The sequence below is a fragment of the Teleopsis dalmanni genome, chromosome 2, assembly GCF_002237135.1.
Source record: "Teleopsis dalmanni isolate 2A chromosome 2, ASM223713v2, whole genome shotgun sequence".
Classification (NCBI taxonomy): domain Eukaryota; kingdom Metazoa; phylum Arthropoda; class Insecta; order Diptera; family Diopsidae; genus Teleopsis; species Teleopsis dalmanni.
In genome coordinates, this window is record NC_051847.1 from 200833285 (window position 1) to 200855468 (window position 22184).

General features: G+C 24.9%; 1 protein-coding gene across 7 annotated transcripts; it reads right to left on the minus strand.

The window, feature by feature from the left end:
* Positions 1-3832: 3832 nt before the first annotated feature.
* LOC119678637 (synaptic functional regulator FMR1-like) lies at positions 3833-21006 on the minus strand. Of its 7 annotated transcripts, none has more exons than XM_038090584.1 (13): positions 20949-21006; positions 19548-19882; positions 14516-14565; positions 13041-13358; positions 11605-11770; positions 11474-11541; positions 10355-10667; positions 10153-10284; positions 9853-10078; positions 9609-9791; positions 9483-9545; positions 6947-7282; positions 3833-3952 (listed from the first exon to the last, which is right to left on the minus strand). In XM_038090584.1, the coding sequence occupies exons 2-13, from the start codon at positions 19596-19598 to the stop codon at positions 3936-3938; spliced, it is 1923 nt and encodes a 640-aa protein (XP_037946512.1). In that variant the 5' UTR covers positions 19599-19882; positions 20949-21006; the 3' UTR covers positions 3833-3935. The 7 variants fall into 7 exon arrangements, with proteins under 7 accessions (XP_037946512.1, XP_037946509.1, XP_037946510.1 ...); XM_038090581.1 differs by lacking the exon at positions 3833-3952 and adding an exon at positions 6680-6870; XM_038090582.1 differs by lacking the exons at positions 3833-3952; positions 20949-21006 and adding exons at positions 6680-6870; positions 20491-20513.
* Between the last annotated feature and the right edge of the window lie 1178 nt (positions 21007-22184).

Sequence of the window (22184 nt, forward strand, 5' to 3'; positions counted from 1 at the left end):
TATAAAAACAATTGTGGGTTGCAATGAGTTTGAACTGAACATCATACCAGTTGTGACTCGATCGAACATTGTTGCATGAGGTTGGGTGGATTTATTATAAATCCACCAGCAAAATAAAGTGGGTATTTCGTTTGTATGAGCGTGGCACTTCTTTGTACTATAGATTCTTTGGCAAGAGCATATTGAACCTTACCCCTGTTTTTACCTTGGTAATGTTGCGATTTTTAATTAACAAATTTTTTAGATTTTCATTATATTATATTTTATATTTAATTTTTTAAAATTAAAAAACCAGAAAAGGTACTAAATTTGGCTGAACAAAATAATTTGCACACTTAGGTTCTAATGAATTATTTTCACATAATTTCATCCATCTGACAACTTTTTCTTGAAAAAGACTTGTTATTTCTACATTATAAATGACGTAGTGGTTCCACCTAAATAGGTCGTAATACCTAATATATTAACAAACTTGATCCACTTTGAACAAATTAGCAGTTAACATAAAGAAACCACCGAATCGCAGCAGAAAATAATTCTATATCTGCACAATCAAGGCAAATCTTATGCCGATATTAGGAAAACGATGGATAGAGGCCGCTATATCAATCGGAGTATTGTGGTGCTTTTCAGGAGGGTGACATCATTTTTGTTGATTAAAATTCGCATCATTAATGGGATATAAATAGTGCTAAAGTGTAATGTTGTTGCTGTGCCAATAATTATGTTCGGCACTGTATATTATATATATAATAAATATATATAATAAATTTAAATAAAAACTATACATAATACAAGAATATTTATAAAATTAAATCCGCTAAAAAAAATAAATAGGAATTTTTTTAACTTTTTTAATATTTTCGTTTTTATTTTTTACTTATCAATTTAAAATACTCTTAATAAAAAAACGTTCACAAATTATTTCATAATTGTAAATTCCTTTCGGAAATTTAATATTTTGTTTAAATTTAATTGAGTTTCTACAAAAAATTTCACCTGCTCACATTCGAAAACTTAGTTTCATTTATTTTATTTATGATTCTAAATATATATATATATATATATATATATATAAATTTTTATTTAATATAATTTTTTTTCGTTTTAATTGAAGTAAATTTTTTTTATATTAATTACAAAATATTATATTATATATATTTTTGTCTTATTAATATTAATATTCACTATTTTTCTTTTAAATGTGTGTAAACGTATATATTAAAAGTTTTAAAATTTTTTAAGAAATATTTTAAAATAAATGTATAAGTCGTTGCATATTATATAAAAGTATTAAATAAATATTGTACATTTTTTCTTGAAATTATAGTAATTTGTTATATTTATTTATGTCATAAAATTATTTTATTTTTAAATATAATAATTAATTTAATGTTATAACTAATATTTTTAATTATAAAAAAAATTTAACTAAAATATAATACAAAATAAAATATGTTAGTTAGTGTTAATAAGTTAATAAAAAATAATAAAATAAAAAACAAGACTAAATATTCTCTTTTCTTCATAATATATAATTTTAAGGTTAAGAAATACTGGCTTAAAGCCTCATAGGAATACAAATCTTAATATGTTTGGAACCAGAAAAAATAAATATTTTACGGTCAGTTTTTCTCAACGTAAAAACTGTGAAACTGATGGAAGGAATAAAAGGTTCATTTGAAAAGTCAACAACCAACAGTTTCAATAATATTTCTAAGATATGCTAAATATACATTTTATAGGCATTATTAAAACCAATTAAATACACCCGATCCGTAGAATCACTATTGAATATATATAACAAACAAAATTTAATTAAAGATGTAAATATTATAAATATTGTTTAACCATTTTTTTATATATTAAGAACTGAATAAATTATTAAAATCAAATATCTCACAAAATTGACGGATTAAATCACAACAAAAATTCGCATTAGTTAATTTTTAAATCAAAATTCTTAATAATATTTAATAAATAAATTAAGTCACATATTGTTAATGTCACACTGCATATGATTTGACTTAAATTCATATCATTTATGAAATAAGATGCTGAATTTCACTCAAGTATGTAGTCAGTGTTCAAATTTACTCAAATAAATATATTAAAATAAACAATAAACAAAGGTCAAAGAGGCAGCTAACAGCACTAAAAATTTGGAAAATATCAAAATGATAATTGATTGTAATGAAAATGATAGCATGAAAACGTGAAAATATATAGAATTAGTTCATTGTGAAGAAATTCTTAACTACAAAAATATTATTTTTGATTAAATGAATCTTTTGCTGTCCATGTAACTGTTTCGGATACCGCCAAATATCTATTATCTCATCCAAATGACATAAATTTTTCGTTTATAATTTCTAAGCTGCAATGGATGCACCTACCAAAACTATAACGTAGTCTCGCATTTTAACCCACTAAGTCAACATAAAAATCAAATTGCGAACATCAAATAGAGTTGCAGCAATAAATGATTTGTGGTATTATAATAAAGAATGTGCATAAACTACAGCTATATAAATCCACTTAACTATTAACCATTTCTTATTTTGACATTAAAAATTATATAAAAAAAATTTATTTAAAAATAAAATAAAAACATAAAATAATATATTTATATAATTCAACATGAATCAATATTAGAATTATTTCTCTTGAGCTGTAATATTTCAAATGATTTAAATATTTAAATTACATAAAAAATTGTTAATGTTATTTTAGTGTATATATAATATATCTACGTATAAAAAATTTATAATATAGAAACACTATTGCGAAATATTGTAGTTCGAAAAAAAGACATTCGATAATTCTCAAGAACCCATAGCCTTGGATAGGCAAGTTTGGGGTAAAGACTTTGTGCACCAAAGCGCAGTTGAGCATAAATGATGGCACGTTGCAATATCTCGGAACCCATAGCCCATATTCTAAGCTGATATAACTTTTATTGAATATTTTAACACAACAAAATATAATTATATTTACATTTTTGTTGTAATTTGACATCAAATTCTATAAGCGTTATGGTAGATGTAAAGTACAAAAACAAACGGAAAGGCAGTACTTCTTTCGAAATAGGCGTTTGCATAAAATGGCTATAAGTCCTTTATTTAAGCTTACATGACTTATAGTTATCAGTGAAGACTTTTTAACGCACCGAGGTTTTATTTGAAGATGTGAGGCTCTAACTGAAACTTTGAACATTACGATGTTCATTTAATTATATTCGAATTTAAATATTAAGATTAAAAACTTCAAATATTAAAATTAAAGAAATCTGTTTGAATTATCCATTCATTTCCTTAATAGTATTCTAATTTTGTTTTATCTGTATATGTATAACAATAAATGACTAAGCACGTTACGTTGTTCGAACTTTTTCGAATATGATATGTGATTCATACTTTTTCGAATTCGATATGTCGTTCGAACTTTTTCGAATTCGATGTGTCATTCGAACATTTAAATTTCTAACGGTTAGAATATTACTGAAAGTATTAGTTATTCCATACACAAATGAATTAGATTACCAACATATACAGGTCTGAAGTATTCACTATTTTGTCAATTAAAAACATATATGAAACATATATATATGAAAACATATAACTTTAAAATTTACTGTAGTCATATGGTGTGAACATAATATATGAATTTATGTTGTTTTGCATAAATTTATAGAGTTGAATTTAATGCCTTATATCAACTTTTGCCAGCTTTTATTGAAATAGGGCAGAATATTTCAATCTAACTTAAAAGTAAGGAAAATAATAGTAAGATAAGAATTTTTAAAAACTATTATTAATTCATTATTAATGTATAAAAAAATATGCTATTTAATAATTTTCAAAATGAATATATCCAATTTCCATGCTTATCTACGGACGGGAACTTATTTTTTTTTTTTCAATTCATCGAATAGTTTAATTTAAATCCAACACTAAAAATAAATATTATTAATAACTATTTTAATTGTTATGATATAAAAATGAAAAATAAAAAATTAACAATGTACAACATTAAATTTGTTATATATTTTAACAGATTAAATGGAAATTTAATTTAAATAAAAATATAACTAAAATTAATAAGAATTAGGAAAATATTTTCTTCACAAGCATATGCGTTATTTTTGTTATATTATAAATTTTATAACAATAACATAACATTAATGGATTTATCAAATAATTCTACAGTTATGAGAAAATAAAGAAAAAAAAAATAATTATCAGGATATTTTTTTTAAATTAAAATAATTATTATAATATGTAAAATAAAACTTTTAAGTAAAAATAAAATATTTAAGTAAATATTTAAGTAAATATTTTATTTTTGTTTTAAAAATAAGCGAATAATTACATTTACATTTTTATGCATTATTATAACCCTTGTTTATTTTTAACTATTTTTATTTTACAATTTTTTATTTTATTTTTATGTATATTAATTTATATTTGTAATTTGTTTTCTCTTTTATATATATAAATTTAAAGTAAAATAAATATTATTAATTATTCATTAGTTTTACTAATTTCAAATATAAGCAAAATAATTGTTTTTTCTTTTTTAAATTAATTCATTTATATTTTAATTCTTTTTTATTTCTATCAATATTTTTAAAGAAAAGCAATCTTTATTCTCCATAAAATCGTATGCAAAATAAATTACATTAATGTTTTTTTATTAATTAATTTTTTAGTCTTACTAATTATTAATTTAAATAAAATAATAATTGTTTGTTTTTTTGTGGGGTACACTAATAATTTAGTAAATTTTACATTTTTTTCGTATTTCACTAAAAACCACTTTATTTATTATTTTATATAAATTTTTTTTTCAATTTTAGTTTTACTAAAAATTAAAAATACATATTTATTTTGAATACTTTTTTATATTGTGTTATTTTAGTTTTTATTCCTTATTATAGTTATTTATTTTTAATTAATTTTTACTAGTTATAAGAATTTTATTTTTTATTTCAGTTACACTAAAGTTTTGTTCGAATTTCTTATACCTATGTTTTTTAAATATAATTCTATTATGTATATAATGGTGTTGTTTTTTTTTTACTGACATGCTTTGCAAATACCAAAAATAGTGTTATTGTTATATAAAATATATTTAATGCTAGTTAAATAAGTCATCATTATATTGTTAGTCAATGTTAATTAAAAATGTAATTTATATCTTAAAACTTGTTAATTAATATTAATTAATTAAAAAAATAATTTCGCAATATTTTTTTTCTGTTTTTCGTATTTATTTTTTACTTAACAAAAGTTAATATATAATTTATATTTTTAATATAAATTCCATTTTAATATACAAAAGTAATATGAGACTTACTTTTTAATACACTTACTTAAATCGTATAACATAACAATATTTTTATATTCAATTTCAGTAAGATATTTAATTTTTTTTTGTTTTGTTTGCTTATTAAATTTAAAATTAAAATACAGATTTCATAAATAAATTTATAAAGAGTATTAAATTATTTAAAGTTAGCTAAGCGCACTGGTTGAAAATAAAAATTAAATTAAATTACATATGCATAATATAAATGTATAACACTCTTTATACACAAAAAAAAAAAAATATTAATAATGTATATATGTTTTGCAACTACATTTTCTTACACATAATTTTTTTTTATTTTTATATTTATAAATAAATTAATTTAAATGAAAATATAGAACTTCGATAACATAAACTCAACTCAGTGCAGTGAACATATTTCTCTTTTACTTTGCATTATATAAATGAATATTTTTAAGGATTCATATCTTAAAACTTATATATAAATTTTAATTCTTATATTTTATAAGCGCAGCTTGTTAATTTTTTTTTTTTTGCATTAATTATAATAGATTGTTTTATTTAAAAATATTTATGTGAAATATTTTAAGAACATGCCTGTAAACTTTACTTCATTCAGTAAAAATATATTATATATCATAAAGGAGAGTATTCCTTTAGATTTTATTTTTTAAATTGATATTATCGAATTTCTAATTCAAAAACAAAAAGAAAATAAAAAAAGAATGATAAATATATATTTAACGTATAACAAAAATAATAGTGTAAAGAAAGCATTTTTAAAGTTTGATTTTTTTTAAAAATGCAACGACTTATTTGACTTAGTAATATTTTACTTGTTTGAAATGAGAGGCGAAATGATAGAAGTTAATTCTAAGTAATTAAAGTTCAATTGAATTCTATAAAAATTTTTTTTGAAATTTGTAAAAATATTACTTTTAATTATTAAATATTTAATAATCGAAAAACTTTAATTAAATGGACCATTTTATGCACGCAGACATGATTGTATGGATAATTATCGATGAATGTGTTGCAGTGCATATGCGTTTTATTTTGAATTGTACTGGACAATTGCTTTTTTTATAATTTATATATGTGTTTATTTATATATATATATTTTTTGATATTTTTTTAAAATGTTATAACAATTTTTTTGCTTTATTACAACTCCTATTTTTTTTTTCTGTTTTTGTTTTGTATATTATTATTATTTGTAATAACTCATTTTTATTTTTATTTCTATTTCAATATTTTTTATGGTTATTTTTTTTTTGTTTTTAAATTAAAATATTAATGTTTTTTTTTTATTTTCTATTCTATTTATTACAAAAGAACTTATTTTGCAGTTATTATTTATTTTAATATAATTATTCTTTTTATATAAATTTTGGTTTACGTGGGTTTAAACACATATTCTCGCCAATTAATCAAATTCATTTTTATTTTTATTATTATTATAATTTTTTATTTTTTTTTTTTAACTGAACTTGTTTGTTTTGGCTGCTCATCCTCAACTTTTTTCCTGGTTGTTTTTGTCTATTTTAAAATATTTTTATTTGTTTTTAACTATATCAATAATTTAATAATATTAAAAATATTAATTAGGATGTACCATTTACAAGTGTTTCCTTTTTATTGTTATCCTGTTGTTGTTGTTGCTGCTGCTGCTGTTGTTGTTGTTGTCGGCGTATTCGACGACGCGGCTGTTGTTGATTTGGTGATAATTGCTGTTGTTGTTGTTGTTGTTGTGGCTGTGGCGGCTGCTGTTGTGGTTTATCGTTATTCAGTTTATTGCCTGTATTATTCCCTTCTTTCGATTTGTTTCGTTCCGCTGAATTTCCAGTACCGCCCCCACTGCCACTGTCACCCCCACCGCTGCTCTTGTTATCTGTGTTTTGAGGTGGTTTGTTTTGCCAATTGGATTTGTTATTGGCAACGCCTCCATTCGCTGGAAAGTAAATTAAAAAAAATCAAATTAATATAAATTTTTCAAAAAAAAATTCAATATTTTTCGGTAGGAAAAAACTTCAAAACATATTCTTATATATATTTTTAGTTATGCTTTTATTTTATATATTGACCTCGCCAATATATCATAAAAGCTTTAACCTGGCGCGATAACTGATTTTATTTGAATAATTATATAGTGTATAAATCTGATCTTATATCCAGTTTTATTAAATTATCATATAGTGCATAAGTGTCTAATAGTTTTTAATCTAATATATAAAAACGGCGTCATAGCATTTCCCGGATTTAGTAGATTGTTGTTTTGACAAAGGATTTACTAGAGTTATCTACTTTAAGATAATTTTTAGCTATTGTATATATCGATACAGATTACCCCTTGAGATATCGAAACTTAAAGTTAACTTTTGTAATTGTGGAAACCTGAGCTTGAACTATCAAGCAGATAACATGAGAGGAATAAAAAATACATATGCATGGGTTGTTTAGAAGTAAAAATGGATTGGAGGTAATATTGTTATTGAAATCAACTTGTCTCGAAGTTGTCACTTCACTGAGACAGAGCTAAATAGGTTCTATATATGGGCGGTTCAACATCCCTGCGGCAATCGTCGAGTTCACCAATACCCAAAAGAAATCTTCTCTTTACATCTTTAGCTTTATGTACACTAAATCAATACCAAAATTTGAAATGTAGAAATTTACCACTAACTTAATAAATGCACTATACAACCGTAACACTACCCTGCTATAACATAGTGTATCAATCATGTCTATGACACAGATAGATTCGTGATCATAATGAGGCATCGACCTGTCTACAGTTGTATGACTTAAGCTAACTTATTTGTACTTGTAACAAAAATAAAGTAAGTGCACTAGTGAGGTGCAACTCACCCCCCTCAATATGCAGAAGGTTACTGAGTCGACAACAAGAATTAGATCACCAATATTTTTAATTGGTCGCCCACAAAGTATGCAAAGTATATACTATGTTCTTGAATTTTTTTTTTCGAAATGGCATCAAAATTATTCTAGATTTATTTTTTTATGATTCGAAATCTATTGCATTCTATTTCCAAAATTGATCCTAAAACCAATATTTACTAGAATTCAAAAATTAAGTCATGTTTTGATTTTATTTAAGCAAAATCAAGTCCATACATAAATTAATATATCATAATAATTATTTTATATGTATGAGAATATAATAAAAAAAATTATTATAATTGTGATTGAGTACTAATCGCAAAAATATGCATATAATTTTGTATATGACATAGAAGAATTACGTACATAATTCTTTTTAAGTAGTAAAGCATACTAGATATTGTTTAATGAACATTACTAGTAAAATATTACAGTTTGAAGCAACTTACTCTATCTAATTCTTGTACTCCAATTTGTTCATCTAAAAAAGAAATTGACTTGAGTAAAATATTATTGAGTTGCTACTGATACATTATCAATATTTCCGAGCGATACTTTATATATAATAGATACTTTTCTAAAATTGAAATTCTGTAAGAAGAATACATTATTATTTCTATAATTTGCAATTTTATTGTATCTACATCATCGAGCCCTTCAGAACACAATAATAATAAAAAAATATAATTAATAGTGAATGAGAATTATATATATATATATAAAAATTTTTATATATTTTTATTTTATATTATTAATATGAATCCGTTCAAAGGCCAAATAATTCAGTTGAGAAATCTATAAAGCAATCAAAAATACAAATAAGAAAATTCTTGTTTATAGTTTTACTATTAACTATAATGAATAAATAAAATTTTAAATAACAACTTGAACTAAGGCTAATACAATCTAATAATCAATCTCTTTTTAAAAATTTTAAAGATCTTTATCTCACCTTTATCTTTAGATAAAAATTTAAAAATTAATTACTACTTGAAAAACTTATTAAGATCTATACACCTATTTTATTTATGTTTATTTTGATTTCGATTTATAAGAGAAAAAAAAGATTTATAATTCATTTCAACTTAACCTCTTTTATGCCTGAATTAAAAATTAGATATATTTGCCTACCCACCAGCAATTGAATTGAATCATTTTAATAACACATAATATTCTATTATTCAGACTATAATAATTTATACTATATCTTTAAAGTAAATAGAGAAAAACATAAGCGACATCATACTCACTATTGTTACGATTGAGACGCCGACGACGACGAACATTGCCTTCATAAGATGATAAGCTTTCAGCTATGAAAAATTATCTTGTTTAAACTATTATTTTCACAAAAATATAACAAATATATTTCTAACCTCTTTCAACACTGCTTACTTCACGTACTTCTTGTACATCGTCATTATGATTCATATAGTGATTACGTCCATTTTGGTCATTTCTCGCTAAACGACGATAACTGTTGCGTCGTTCATTGAAACGTTGATCACGTGGTTGGTCGTTACGGTTGTTATTATATTCTTCTTCATCATTTCGACGACCTATAATAGAAAAATAATATAGTGAAATATGAAAAAAAAAATTTAAAAATATTATACTAACCTTGGAAACGTTGATTACTGTTACCTCTGCCTCTACCCCGACCACGGCCGCCACCACCTCCACCACCGCCGCCACGACTTGAACGTACTGATTCGATATCACTACTATAACCTCTTTCTGAACGACGGGGTACTGGAAAGTTTTGTGTGGAACCCATGCCAGATTCTTGTATTGCGCGCAGTTGTTGATCTATTTCTAATTTATTTTGACGTAATTGTTCAACTTCCTGTAAAGCGAAGAGCACACAAAATATTTATTAAATTTAAAATTTTTACTTGCTATTTAAATGTAAGTATTTACTTTTAAATGCGCTAGATGATACTCTAATAGCACTTTAGAATTTGCAATACTTTCTACAGTTCCAATGAACACAAATGGTACATGCGCAGCTTCACGTGGTATATTCAGATCTTGTACGTCATCGCCAGCGATCTAAAATTTGTTTCATTGTTAAATTTGAATAAAAAGATATTAATATAGGTGAACAAAACGAAAGACGCACATATTCTTTACATACTTTGATTCTAAAAACACCACTTTTATCAACAATCTCCTGTATTATACGACCATTTTTGCCAATCACTTTGCCAACCAAATCTCTAGGAACTTGAAAAAATTCCTCCGAATATTCTAATAAAGCACGTGCTGCATGCACAGCCTGTTCTGTTTCGCCGGTTATTTTAAACATACAAGATTTCTCTTCCAGTTCAATATTTGTCACACCATCTAACAATCGGGCAGCTTGTATATTTGCACCGTGTGATCCGATAGCTAAACCCATTAAATCTTGGCGTACATGAAATTCGTCTGTAAAGCTATGGTAAAAAATTATGGTTTTAATATATCATTTCTGAAGACAAATAAGTACATATATTATATTAATTAATTATTACAACTAATTTACAACAAGTTGTTTGATTATTTCCAGCCTTAGGTTCGTTTATTTAACACATAAAATTATAAAAAATTACACTTATTATTTTATGTTAAATATTTTATTTTTATAAAAAATATATTTACATTAGAAATATTTTGGTCTATCTTAAGTGTACAAATATACAAAAAAAATTTATTAGTAGTATAGTTGTATAAATACTACATTATTAGAAAAATTTTAATTAATATATATATTCTTTCAAATATTATACGAATTATTCGAATATTCAAAAATTCTGATAACCGAGTATATTTGTACTCGAGCGCATCCAATCGTTTGAAAATGATCGGGCACCACATCGTGTTCGAACATTTGTTATTATATCTATTTGTATTTTAATCCACTAAAACCACCACTTAAGTATTAATGGAAACAAACGATTTCCACCGTAGTGTGAAAACCACATTTCAGAAATTAGCTGAACGAGAGCTGAGGTCAAGAGTAATGTATTTGTATCGAACAAAACGAAAATAAAGTATAATATAATATAATAAAACGTAAATCAAATTTAAAATGTTCGATCCAAATAGTCTAATTTCAATATACTAGAACGACTTGAGTATTAAAATGAACTTTTCAGCAGTAATATGTACATATTATGTTATATATTTGGTATTATAGATATATATTGTAATATATATCAGATAGCTTGATAGTAATTACTATTTTGTATTTAAAACTTACCCACGATTTAGTTGTTTAGTCGATTCTAGCTGACGGGCAGCTTCTTCTGTACGTTTCAAAAGCATAACCTAAGAAAATAAAGACGTTAGACTCTTTCACATATTGATCAAGTATAAATATGAAATACAAACTTTTTGTGAAAGATTGCGGAAATGCATATCTTTTAGCATATCGGCACGCTTTTGAGCAAATTCCCATTTTGAAATCACAACTAAGCTGTTTATTTCTGTGTTATATACACAAACGCCTGCATTGATTAGACGCTGAAATGCTTTATGTATACCCTCTTTTTGTGCTCTACAAAAAATATAAAATTTATTAACATTAATGCAGAAAATTATATTTAAATACAATACATTACAATAAACCATAAAATAATATAACATATAATAATAATGTAATATACTATAATATAATAGTAATATAATATAATATAATATAATATATAATAAATATAATATAATATAATATAATATAATATAATATAAATATAATATAATATAATATAATATATATAATATAATATAATATAATATAATATATATATATAATATAATATATATATAATATAATATAATATATAATATAATATAAATATAATATAATAATATAATATAATATAATATAATATAATATAATATAATATAATATAATATAATATAATATAATATAATATAATAACGTATAAAAACAAATATATATATATATAATTTTATTATAATATATAAAATCATAACACATTAACTCAGAATTAAATTGTTCAGTTATTCACATTCAGGTAACAGTTTAAGTCAACTCTTTTACAATCGAAATACATTAGAATCAATTCTGAACGTAATTATATTCCCAATCGTTTTCGCAAATCAAATAACTGTTGCTCAACAACTAGAGAGTAAACCCAATTGACCTATATATAATTGGATATTTTATTTTAATATATTCATAATATTTCAGACTTATACCCAAATGAAATGAATGACCCTTAAATGAAATTTTATTCTTCTAAAAACTCTGTGAATTAACTTTACATGACAACTAGTTTCGACAGTTCTATTCTCTTTCAGATCGTAACCATAAGGACATGTTATGCGAATCATTATTACCAATTTCAATACTGAGGTATTGTTAGTATTAGGTTGTAATTTTTTGTTTGTGCCTAAGAGGTAATACTTAATATATACTCACATACACTCAAACAAAACATTTGAATATTGCCTCCTAATATACGCAAATTCTGTCATTTATTACTGAGCAACATTGTTTTGATCAACGTAACGAAACACAAAAAGTGTCCTGACCGTGACTAAAATTCTATTGAAATTTCTATCTTACTCTCATTCTCCAATTTTTAATTTGCATTGAGAACAACAATTTTACATAATGTGACCATAACGGTCTGCATAACATAGTCCTAATCAGAACGAACTCCAGAAACAGATTCCTACGTTCTACAAAAATAAACTTATTTTTAAAATTTGGATTGACTATAAAAAATAAATAAATGAAATAAATAAATACAAATACAAATTAAATAATCTAATATACATAACAATATAGCGCAACTTACTCTTCTCGCAATTCTTCGGGCACTAATATCGAGAATTGATAAAATGATTTTGCGGTTATTGGCGGATTAGGATTTTTTATACGCATTCTTTTCATTTCGCAGATTTCGGTATATGGCGTTTCGAAACCTATATATGCCACAGCACAAATTTCACCTTTAATCATTTTTATCGCACCAATCCACCAACCGCATGCTTCCACATCTGTTGATCGTGTAAAGACCTCTACCTCCATGCCTTCTTCATAGGCGGGCGGTGCTTCAGGCTCTTTTGGTGGAAAACGTACGCTTGCAAAGGGAAACTTTTGTACATCAGGCGAGCTGAAATAAATAAAAAAAAGAGTTATAATTAAAATATTTTTAATAAAAAAGTTTTTTCTTTATATTACATTTATATATATATAAATATATATAAGGTATACTTCATATAGATTGAATAAAAAATTCAACTGGGTTCACATTTATTGAACAGGTGTTTGTATAAAGTTTTCCTAATTAATTTTATTTTAATAATAATTTTGAAACAGTCATAATGACTTAGTAGGCTTAATGTAGAAAAGTGAAACACAACATTCATGCAATTGGATAAATGCCAACAAGGGAAGCATTTCTAAACAATCTTATTCCTCGATCAACGCGAAAGCACTGCAAACATTGACATCAAACCACACGGGAAGGAAATATAAATTTAATACAATATTATATATATATATAAAGTGTATAAAGTGTAAAATGAATTTTAATAATTTATATTCAATTTATTATGTGTGTGTGCATCTTCGCCTGCTTGATATGTTGGCCTACTTAAAATAGCTCAAAAGTAAAAAACTATTGTTGATCATGAGACGAACGGATACAACGCCCAGCTGATCAAAGCAATAAAAATAAACAATATATACATAAAAAATACATATATATATATATGTATTTATATATATTAAGATATATATTCCAAAAAACCATTAAATGCATTTTAGACAAAATATATAAAAATTTCATTTAAAAATAGTTTCTCTCTAGATTCTGTTTTCCTAATTCTTAGCACATTCGCTTGACAGTTTACAAAAATAGCTGAAGTTTCTAATATTGACAACGATATGCTGCTGTAGGTTTATTTTTTCTTCTAGCACAAAGTTTTAATTTCATCCGATTTGTTAAAAGATAAAATAAAATCGAAAAAAAAAATTCAAATAAAATAAATAAATAAAAGAAACTATTTCGTATAAAAATGCATACATAACATAAAAAAAATATATATATATATAAAAGTATAGATAAATAAAACACTTAAAATTTTGTCGAGTTTTAAAATGAAATAATTTTCCATAAACATTCACATGTTATTTATTATAATAACATTCTATTATATATATATATATATATATATATTATTATTATTATATACATATATATATATTATTATTATATATATATATATATATTATTAATCAAATTATATTGATTTATATTAAACTTACGCATCGTGTTCAATAAAAACTCCATCCTCCGCAACAGACGTCACAACTCCCTGAAAAATTGATATAAAATTAGTTTAGTGCTCAATAATTTTTAGGAATATACATATTTTTATATTTAAAGAACATTGTATATAATAATAAAATATCTATGTTAAAAATTCTTTCGGGTGTTCTATTTAAAAAAAAAAAAACATGAGCTAGATGACTCATTATTAATATATTTTTTTCGCATTCTTCTTATACGAGTATGAAAATATACTCATATATATAATATAGATGATTTTAATGACAAATAAATAGTTTATATAATCAATAGCAGCCAAGTATTATACATAAGAGCCAACTGAAAGCACATATAGAGTACATAGTACATAACATACTATAATATATATGAAGCAGTATGTCTATGTAATTAAAAAAACTTCTTATTAAAATATTCTCTAGAACATCTTAACTAATCTTAAAAAAATTATTTATACGTTTTCTTAACAAAGAAATGTTAAGCTTTATACTACTGTTGAAATTAAGAGGCCCAAAAGTGAAAAAGAACAATAATTATAGCATAAAAACAGGTAATTGGAGTTTTTGTTCTTATATTCTATATTCTTATATCCTATACTATACGAAGTACTATCTTAGTTCTTTTATTATTGTCTTGCTTACATATATCGTAGCGTTTATCAGCAATTATTATTATTGCATTCTTCAGATATAACACGAAAGTACGATATGTGGTACCTTCACCTTATAACGCCAAATATTAATAATCGTGGAACTATATGATATACTTTGTTTTATCTTTTCGAACCATATATCGTAATTATTTTATTGCATTGCTTACATATATCGTAATATAAATCAGGTATCAGTAGTTATTGTGATTGTACGATATGCGTTGCCTATTAATTTCAAAGAATTTGCATATGCTAATTTCAACCTCCACATATCGTAACGTAAGAACAGGTATCTGGTTTTTGAGTTTTGTATCTTTTAGGTATGACAAGGATAATGTATATACGATATCCAACATTTCCCGTAGCATTTACTTGGAATAGATGCCTTGCATGTATTTAACTCTCCTAAGTTCAATGATACTAACTTCAGCTAAAAATTGCAATTTTCATAGAAAGTTAATAATATATATATATATACACATATATACATATATATTAAACTTCTGTGTAATATGTAAAAGAGCTAGAAATATAATTACACAAAAGTATCGAAGAGCGAGTGTATAAAACTCTTATATTAAAATTAAGTGGAGAGACAGATATAATAATAGAGACAATTATATCTCTATTCACAGTTATTGCAGGAACTGATTATGGCAGAGAAGTTCTGTTGGTATATTTCGGTGTTGTATAACAAAGAAAGCTTGGATCTACAATATATTAAATTATTAGAGAAAGACAGTAACTATAACTAATGTAATACAAAATTTTCATAAAGCAATTATTTAAAAAAAAAATTGTTCCAAAATCGCAAGTGGAACAATGGAAGACCAAATGTAAAAAAATGTTGAGAAAATTAAGAAAATCTATTTCTTCGAGCAAAATATATAACTAAATAATAAGAATTGTTATAACTATTGACAGAAAAGTGTTCTAATTAAATATAAAGTAGAAGAAGTCAATATAAATATAGAAAACATTTGCTTTCATATAGTATATTTTTAATATATACTAAATGTAACAGTTTTATATTATAATCGTTAAAAAGAAAAAATATCGAAGAGATGGCATGTTTTACAGAGATCTATTTCTAAAACTACCATATTAATATATGAAGAATTATTTAATATAAAAGCTTTTTAATAACCATTCACATGTTTACCTATGTATTCGTCGTGTTTCATATTATGTGTTAACAGATTCCTAAGGACTACCACAACAACAATGGGCATCTGAGTAACACATAAACGAAAACATCTGAAGAGGCAAACCAAAACAGATTAAAAACTGTAAAGCCATAAGGAGTGAAGTAAAGGAATTACCATATAACAGTATGACAATATCAACTGCATGTAATATCAGTGACTCCTCAATGAGTAACAAAAGTCTAAGCAGGTGATTGTTGTGTTCATTTACTCTAAGTTGTAGCTCAAAAGATCTAATATAGTCGAATCTTCTACTCAATTGCGAGCAAATGGTATCGTAACTATACAAATGGTATCGTAACTATACAAACAGCATAAGCTTGCACCGATATTCAAAATACTAGTCAACCCAGCATAGGGGGAATTTACGCATAAAGTAATATACAGTCAAACTTCCATAACTCGAAGTCCAATTTTGCAACAAAAAGGTTCGACTTATGGAGACTTCGAGTTAGAGAATTTCTTTATTTTTTTTTATTTTTGAAAGTTACTAGAATTACATTTTAAGATATTTATTTATTTGAAATCAGATAAATCAGTTATAGTGAAATAAAATTTTTAGAAATTAGGATTTGGGAGTTTAATTTTTTTCTTATTTTCAGTAAAAAGAGTTTCCACTTTATACTTTTATACTTTCATACTTTTATAATGATCATCAGTTGTTGTATTATTCTTTTGCAAATATAAATTCAGAATTTTGAATAAGTCTTCTACTTCATTCTTGGAAGGCTGCTGAACAATCACATCCACTGAATGATGAAAATCATCACTTTCCGTTACGCTCAGAATTGGATCCAGTAATTTAGAGTTATAGGGGTCAATAACATCGTCATCTGTAGAAAAGCTTGATGCACAAATTTCATTTTCAAACTCAATGTAATCGTTAAAAGCAGCATTGGCAGTTATTTTATTTACGTGGTTTAACACGCTGCCAGTGACTACATTTGCACAAAGAAGCGACATAAAAAAAAAATTAAACATTTGGTTTGGATAAAGGGACTTCCCCTAACAGCAAAATGCATTTATACTTAAAACAAAAATTTGTCTTAAACAATGCACTTTCCCATATAATCCTATCGGCACGGAACAAAATTTTTGTTCGAGTTATAGAGAAATTCGAGTTATAGAAGTTTGACTGTATTTATTTCTTTTTGAATACGAAAATAAAATTATTATATAGCATTAGTTAATTATAGTACCTTAGTGAAATAGAAATGATAACAAGAAAGACTTAAAGAATTAATGTGTTTCAGATTTTGAAGTACAGCCTAGCGCATATCAGAGACAGAGGACATTCAAAAACAAGTCTTATTGATTATGTATCGACAAAGGCACTAGAAAATGATATGTTTGTACATACAAGAATAAAGTAAAATTGTATAGGAATCTAAAAATAATGGTCTATTATGGTCTAAAAATAATAAGACGAATCTACGTCTCAGAGTTAATAGTTTTTTCAGATGACCAAGTCCCACCCGACACTATAGACTTAAAAAAATAAAAGTTATAAAAACGGTTGAATAAAACATGCTAGCAGCTTATTAATATGTAGATATAAATTAACACGAAATTAAACAGCCAGTCCCCTGTGTCACGTTGAATGTTCCAAATGGGACCATAACAGCGTAATCCAAACGTAACAACAACAATCAATACATCTAAGTAGATCGTTGGAACCATCATAATTATTTCATTAGCATACATTTAAAATACAGTCAAACTTTAATAACTCGAATTTTCAATAACTCGATCCAAATAGAGTGCAACAAGGTTTAGAGAGCAAAGTGCATACAACAACAAACAAATTTCTTAACTCGAAGTCTCCATAATTTGAACCTTTTCTTTGCAAAGCGGTACTTTAAGTTATAGAAGTTAGACTTTAATTTTATATAATATCTATATAGCAAATATCTAGCATATATAGCACTTTTAGATGTGCTAGCAACGCAAGTTGATGTTTTTCTCCTAAGAACGGTGACAGAAAAAATGATCGAAAACCGAGCAAACTGGGAACGCTAGTAATATTTGCTGAAGAGCTACTGAGGCTGAAAAAAGTTGATTTAAGCAGAAGGCAGCTTGAGCAAGTAATAATACCATATATCACAATCTGCAGCCTTAAATGAATAATAAGGGTCTTACATCGAACTAATATCAACATAGTCTCGGGGTAGAATAAGGTGCCTAAAAATAAAGGGTAGCAGTTTAGTTCATGGAAGTCGCGTACCCACTGCATATGGTGCCGGAATATGGTCACTGCGTAGGCAGGCTTTTCTTTCCTTTCGACGAAAAAACAGTAAAAAAAAAATTCAATATTAATATTATAAATATATATATAATAATATAAACATATACTATTAAATATATATAATATTATAAATATTAATTTTTATTATAGTTTTATGTCTCTACTGAACATGTTATGAAGATTTTATCATACTAAAAATGTGTGAATAACTGTAGCAATAGTAAAAAAGGTTTTTCCCCCAATTTACTATTTTATACACAGATAATAACACATATACGGATATAATAGTGTGTCTTCCCGAACTTTTGTATATATTAAAATACGGTATTCAGTGTACTGAAATATACTAAATATTCTGGAGGTTAGAAAAATTGGTCTGTGTTTACATGTATTTATGTATGTATGTATATGTGTGTGGGTTTGTTCCCGTAAATAGAAGTAGACAAAATTGCAACAATGCGATTATTTATCTTAGAATGTAGCGCACCACATTGCACCGTACGGGAAAAAGAAGCTATAAGCTGCTGAGTTTAGCAAAAAAAAAAAAACAAAAAAAAAAGAAAAGGAAAAAACAAAAGCAAAGACTAAAGAAAGATCGTATAAAGGAGGGAAGGAAGATGAATAAATTGAAGTCATTAAAATTAAGTGCAAACAATTATGCATGATTTTATGTTTTGCTAAATGAAAACATAAACAAAGCAATTTGGTATATTGCTAAAGTATATGACGGGCTAAGGAGTTCACACGTGAAATCAAGCAACGTTGATAATGATACGAAACTAATGTAGACGCGACACTCCCATTCAAAAACACACTTTATACAATTTTGCATATTTTTTCGATATAACAGATTTTGTTAAATCACGTGAACTGGAGGAAATGCATGAATAGAAAAGAATTGAACTTACCTTGTAATAGGCGCCATTGTCAAGTCTTACTTCGATCATTAAATCGTCCATTTTGTTTCAGAGTTATTTACACTTCGTAAACCAAATTTATAGAGGAAGAATTACAAATTACAAAATCAGAACTTAAAAATGTAACAATGTTTACAAGTTTACAAAAAGCAAGAAAAAAATCCAAATGTCTTCGGGCACGTGATGGAAATGTTAACACTTTTGGTTTCTGTATATTTTCCACCTCCTTGAAGCCTGCCAAAGGTTTTTAATCAGTCTTTTCTGTAATTTTACTGTTTTGTTTCTCTTTTGCTTTTTTGTTTTATGTAGTTTTGTGCTTACAGCTCCTGGAAAAGTCAGAACGAAAAAGAGTTTGTTTATTTGATATAAAATATATTTGAGAGTGTTGTATCACAAAAAAAAAAAAAGAATAGAAACGGTTGACGGCTAGCGATGACGCTACTATATAAAAATTCTCTGCCATCAACTCACGTATACGTCAACCTCTAAACCACAAAAAAAAAAAAATAAAGACAAAATTTTGAGTATTTATAGTTTTTGAGACTTTGTTTTTTTTTTGTATTTTTTTGACAAACCGGCGCTTTTAATTACAAGCTGAGGTCTCGGTCTCGTCGCTAGCCAATAAATTTTCTCTTCTGAGCATAATTTCAATATCAACTTATGTTCATTTAATAGCCGGCGTTAAATATATTTCAACGTACACAAACCGTGAACAAAAAGTCGGACAAAATACTTAAATCACAAAAAAAAAAAATAATTAAAGCAAAATAAATAATAAAATAGAAAAATCTTGAACATTTTATGCCAGCCTTTTACAATTGCTTTTTGCAAATTTTTTTTAATCATCTCTTCTTATTCACACATTCGCCGCCGTGCAGTTTTTTTTCCTTTGCAATTGCAAATATATTTTTAACAATTCAACAAAATATATTACCGATTTATTGTAATAATTAAGCACCCACAAATGTTTATTTAGAAGTTTTTTAGTTTCTTAAGTAATTAAACGTTAATTTTCAGTAAAAATTTATACAAATCGCGTGGACTTTCGCTGCCCTCCTGTTTGAAAAATTCTAGCGAAAATTCTTCCAAATCTGCTTTGTTCAGCGTATTCTACCGATTTGCATTAGCGATGGGCTGACATTAATATCGAAATTTAATTTGACATTTCTTGTGCACATGACAGCACGCAGTGTTGTATTTGGTGGGCATATGATTTTAGAGCTTGAAATGAATTTTAACAAAATTATATATAAAAAAAATAATATTATATGAAATATTTTATATATATAAATTATGTAAATATCAATTATTTTTACATTTACTATATAATACAAGTGTTTAACCAAAATAATTGACTTGAAATTATAAAAACATATATTTTTCATACTGTACCTCTTACAAAAAAACGAACTCCAAATGTAGAAATAGTATAATAAAAATTGTAAAAATAAAATGGTATTACGCATAAAAATTTACAAATATTAATTTAGGAACAATAAGATTACATAAAAATTAATTTGTTTTAAGCAGCTAAAAAAACTTTAAAATAATTAATACCTTTAAATAACTTTTATAACTATTAGCGAGTAACTAAACAACACTAATTTATATATATTTTTGACATTTTAATAACAAGTAATTAAAAATCTATAGCCTGCTAGATCGTACAAAATGTATGTATAGACATATTAATCTGTAAATAATAAATAGTAATTAAACATAATCTGTATAACTAATAAAATTTTTTATATATTTAATTTTTTTTTGACCAAAATTATTATTATGACGTTGTATAGGGCTTATACAATAATAATTTTGTTCAATAACAAAATTAACAAAAATAAAAACAAAAAAAAACTTCAATTTTTTCATTCACATTTTTAAAGTAAATTACTTAACACGATTTTTTATTTTAACAAAATTATTATTATGACGTTGTATAGGGCTTAATGTTCAATAACAAAATTAACAACAATAAAAACAATTTAATTTTTTTCATACTAATTTTTAAAGTAAATTACTTTACACGAATTTTTATTTAAAGAATTTAATGTTTTGTTAATTTTTATTTGTAACAATAGTTGAAATATATGTAAATAATATTTTTGTTTGAGTACTTTTCTAGTAACAAATTAAAATGGAAGAAAAATCAACGTATTCCCTCTCAAACAAGTACATGCAAATTTCCTTACTAGTATAAAAAAAGTTAACTAAATTGTTTTGAATACTCCCTCTATTTTTTATAGTTTGCACAATTCTTCTGAAGGAACTTTTTATTTTGCTAAGTAATAGACAAAATTGAAAAAATCATTTAACTAAATTTCTTTGGACAGTATTATTTTATGTTTAATATTGAACATAAAACATTGAAATAAATATATAATTACTATTTTTATTTTAATTCTAAAATTAAATTACATATAATTAATCTCTTTTACAATAAGATTGAGTGCTTTTAAACTTTACCATTTATACTTGTCAATATTTTACAATCAAAATTTATCAGTTTTGTACAGTACGCAGTGCCATTCGCTTCTACATATTCTTCTAATTAACAATTGTTTGCGTACTTGAACGAAATATTGTAAAATTCGAGTGACTTTTTATTATTTTTATTACTACTACAAA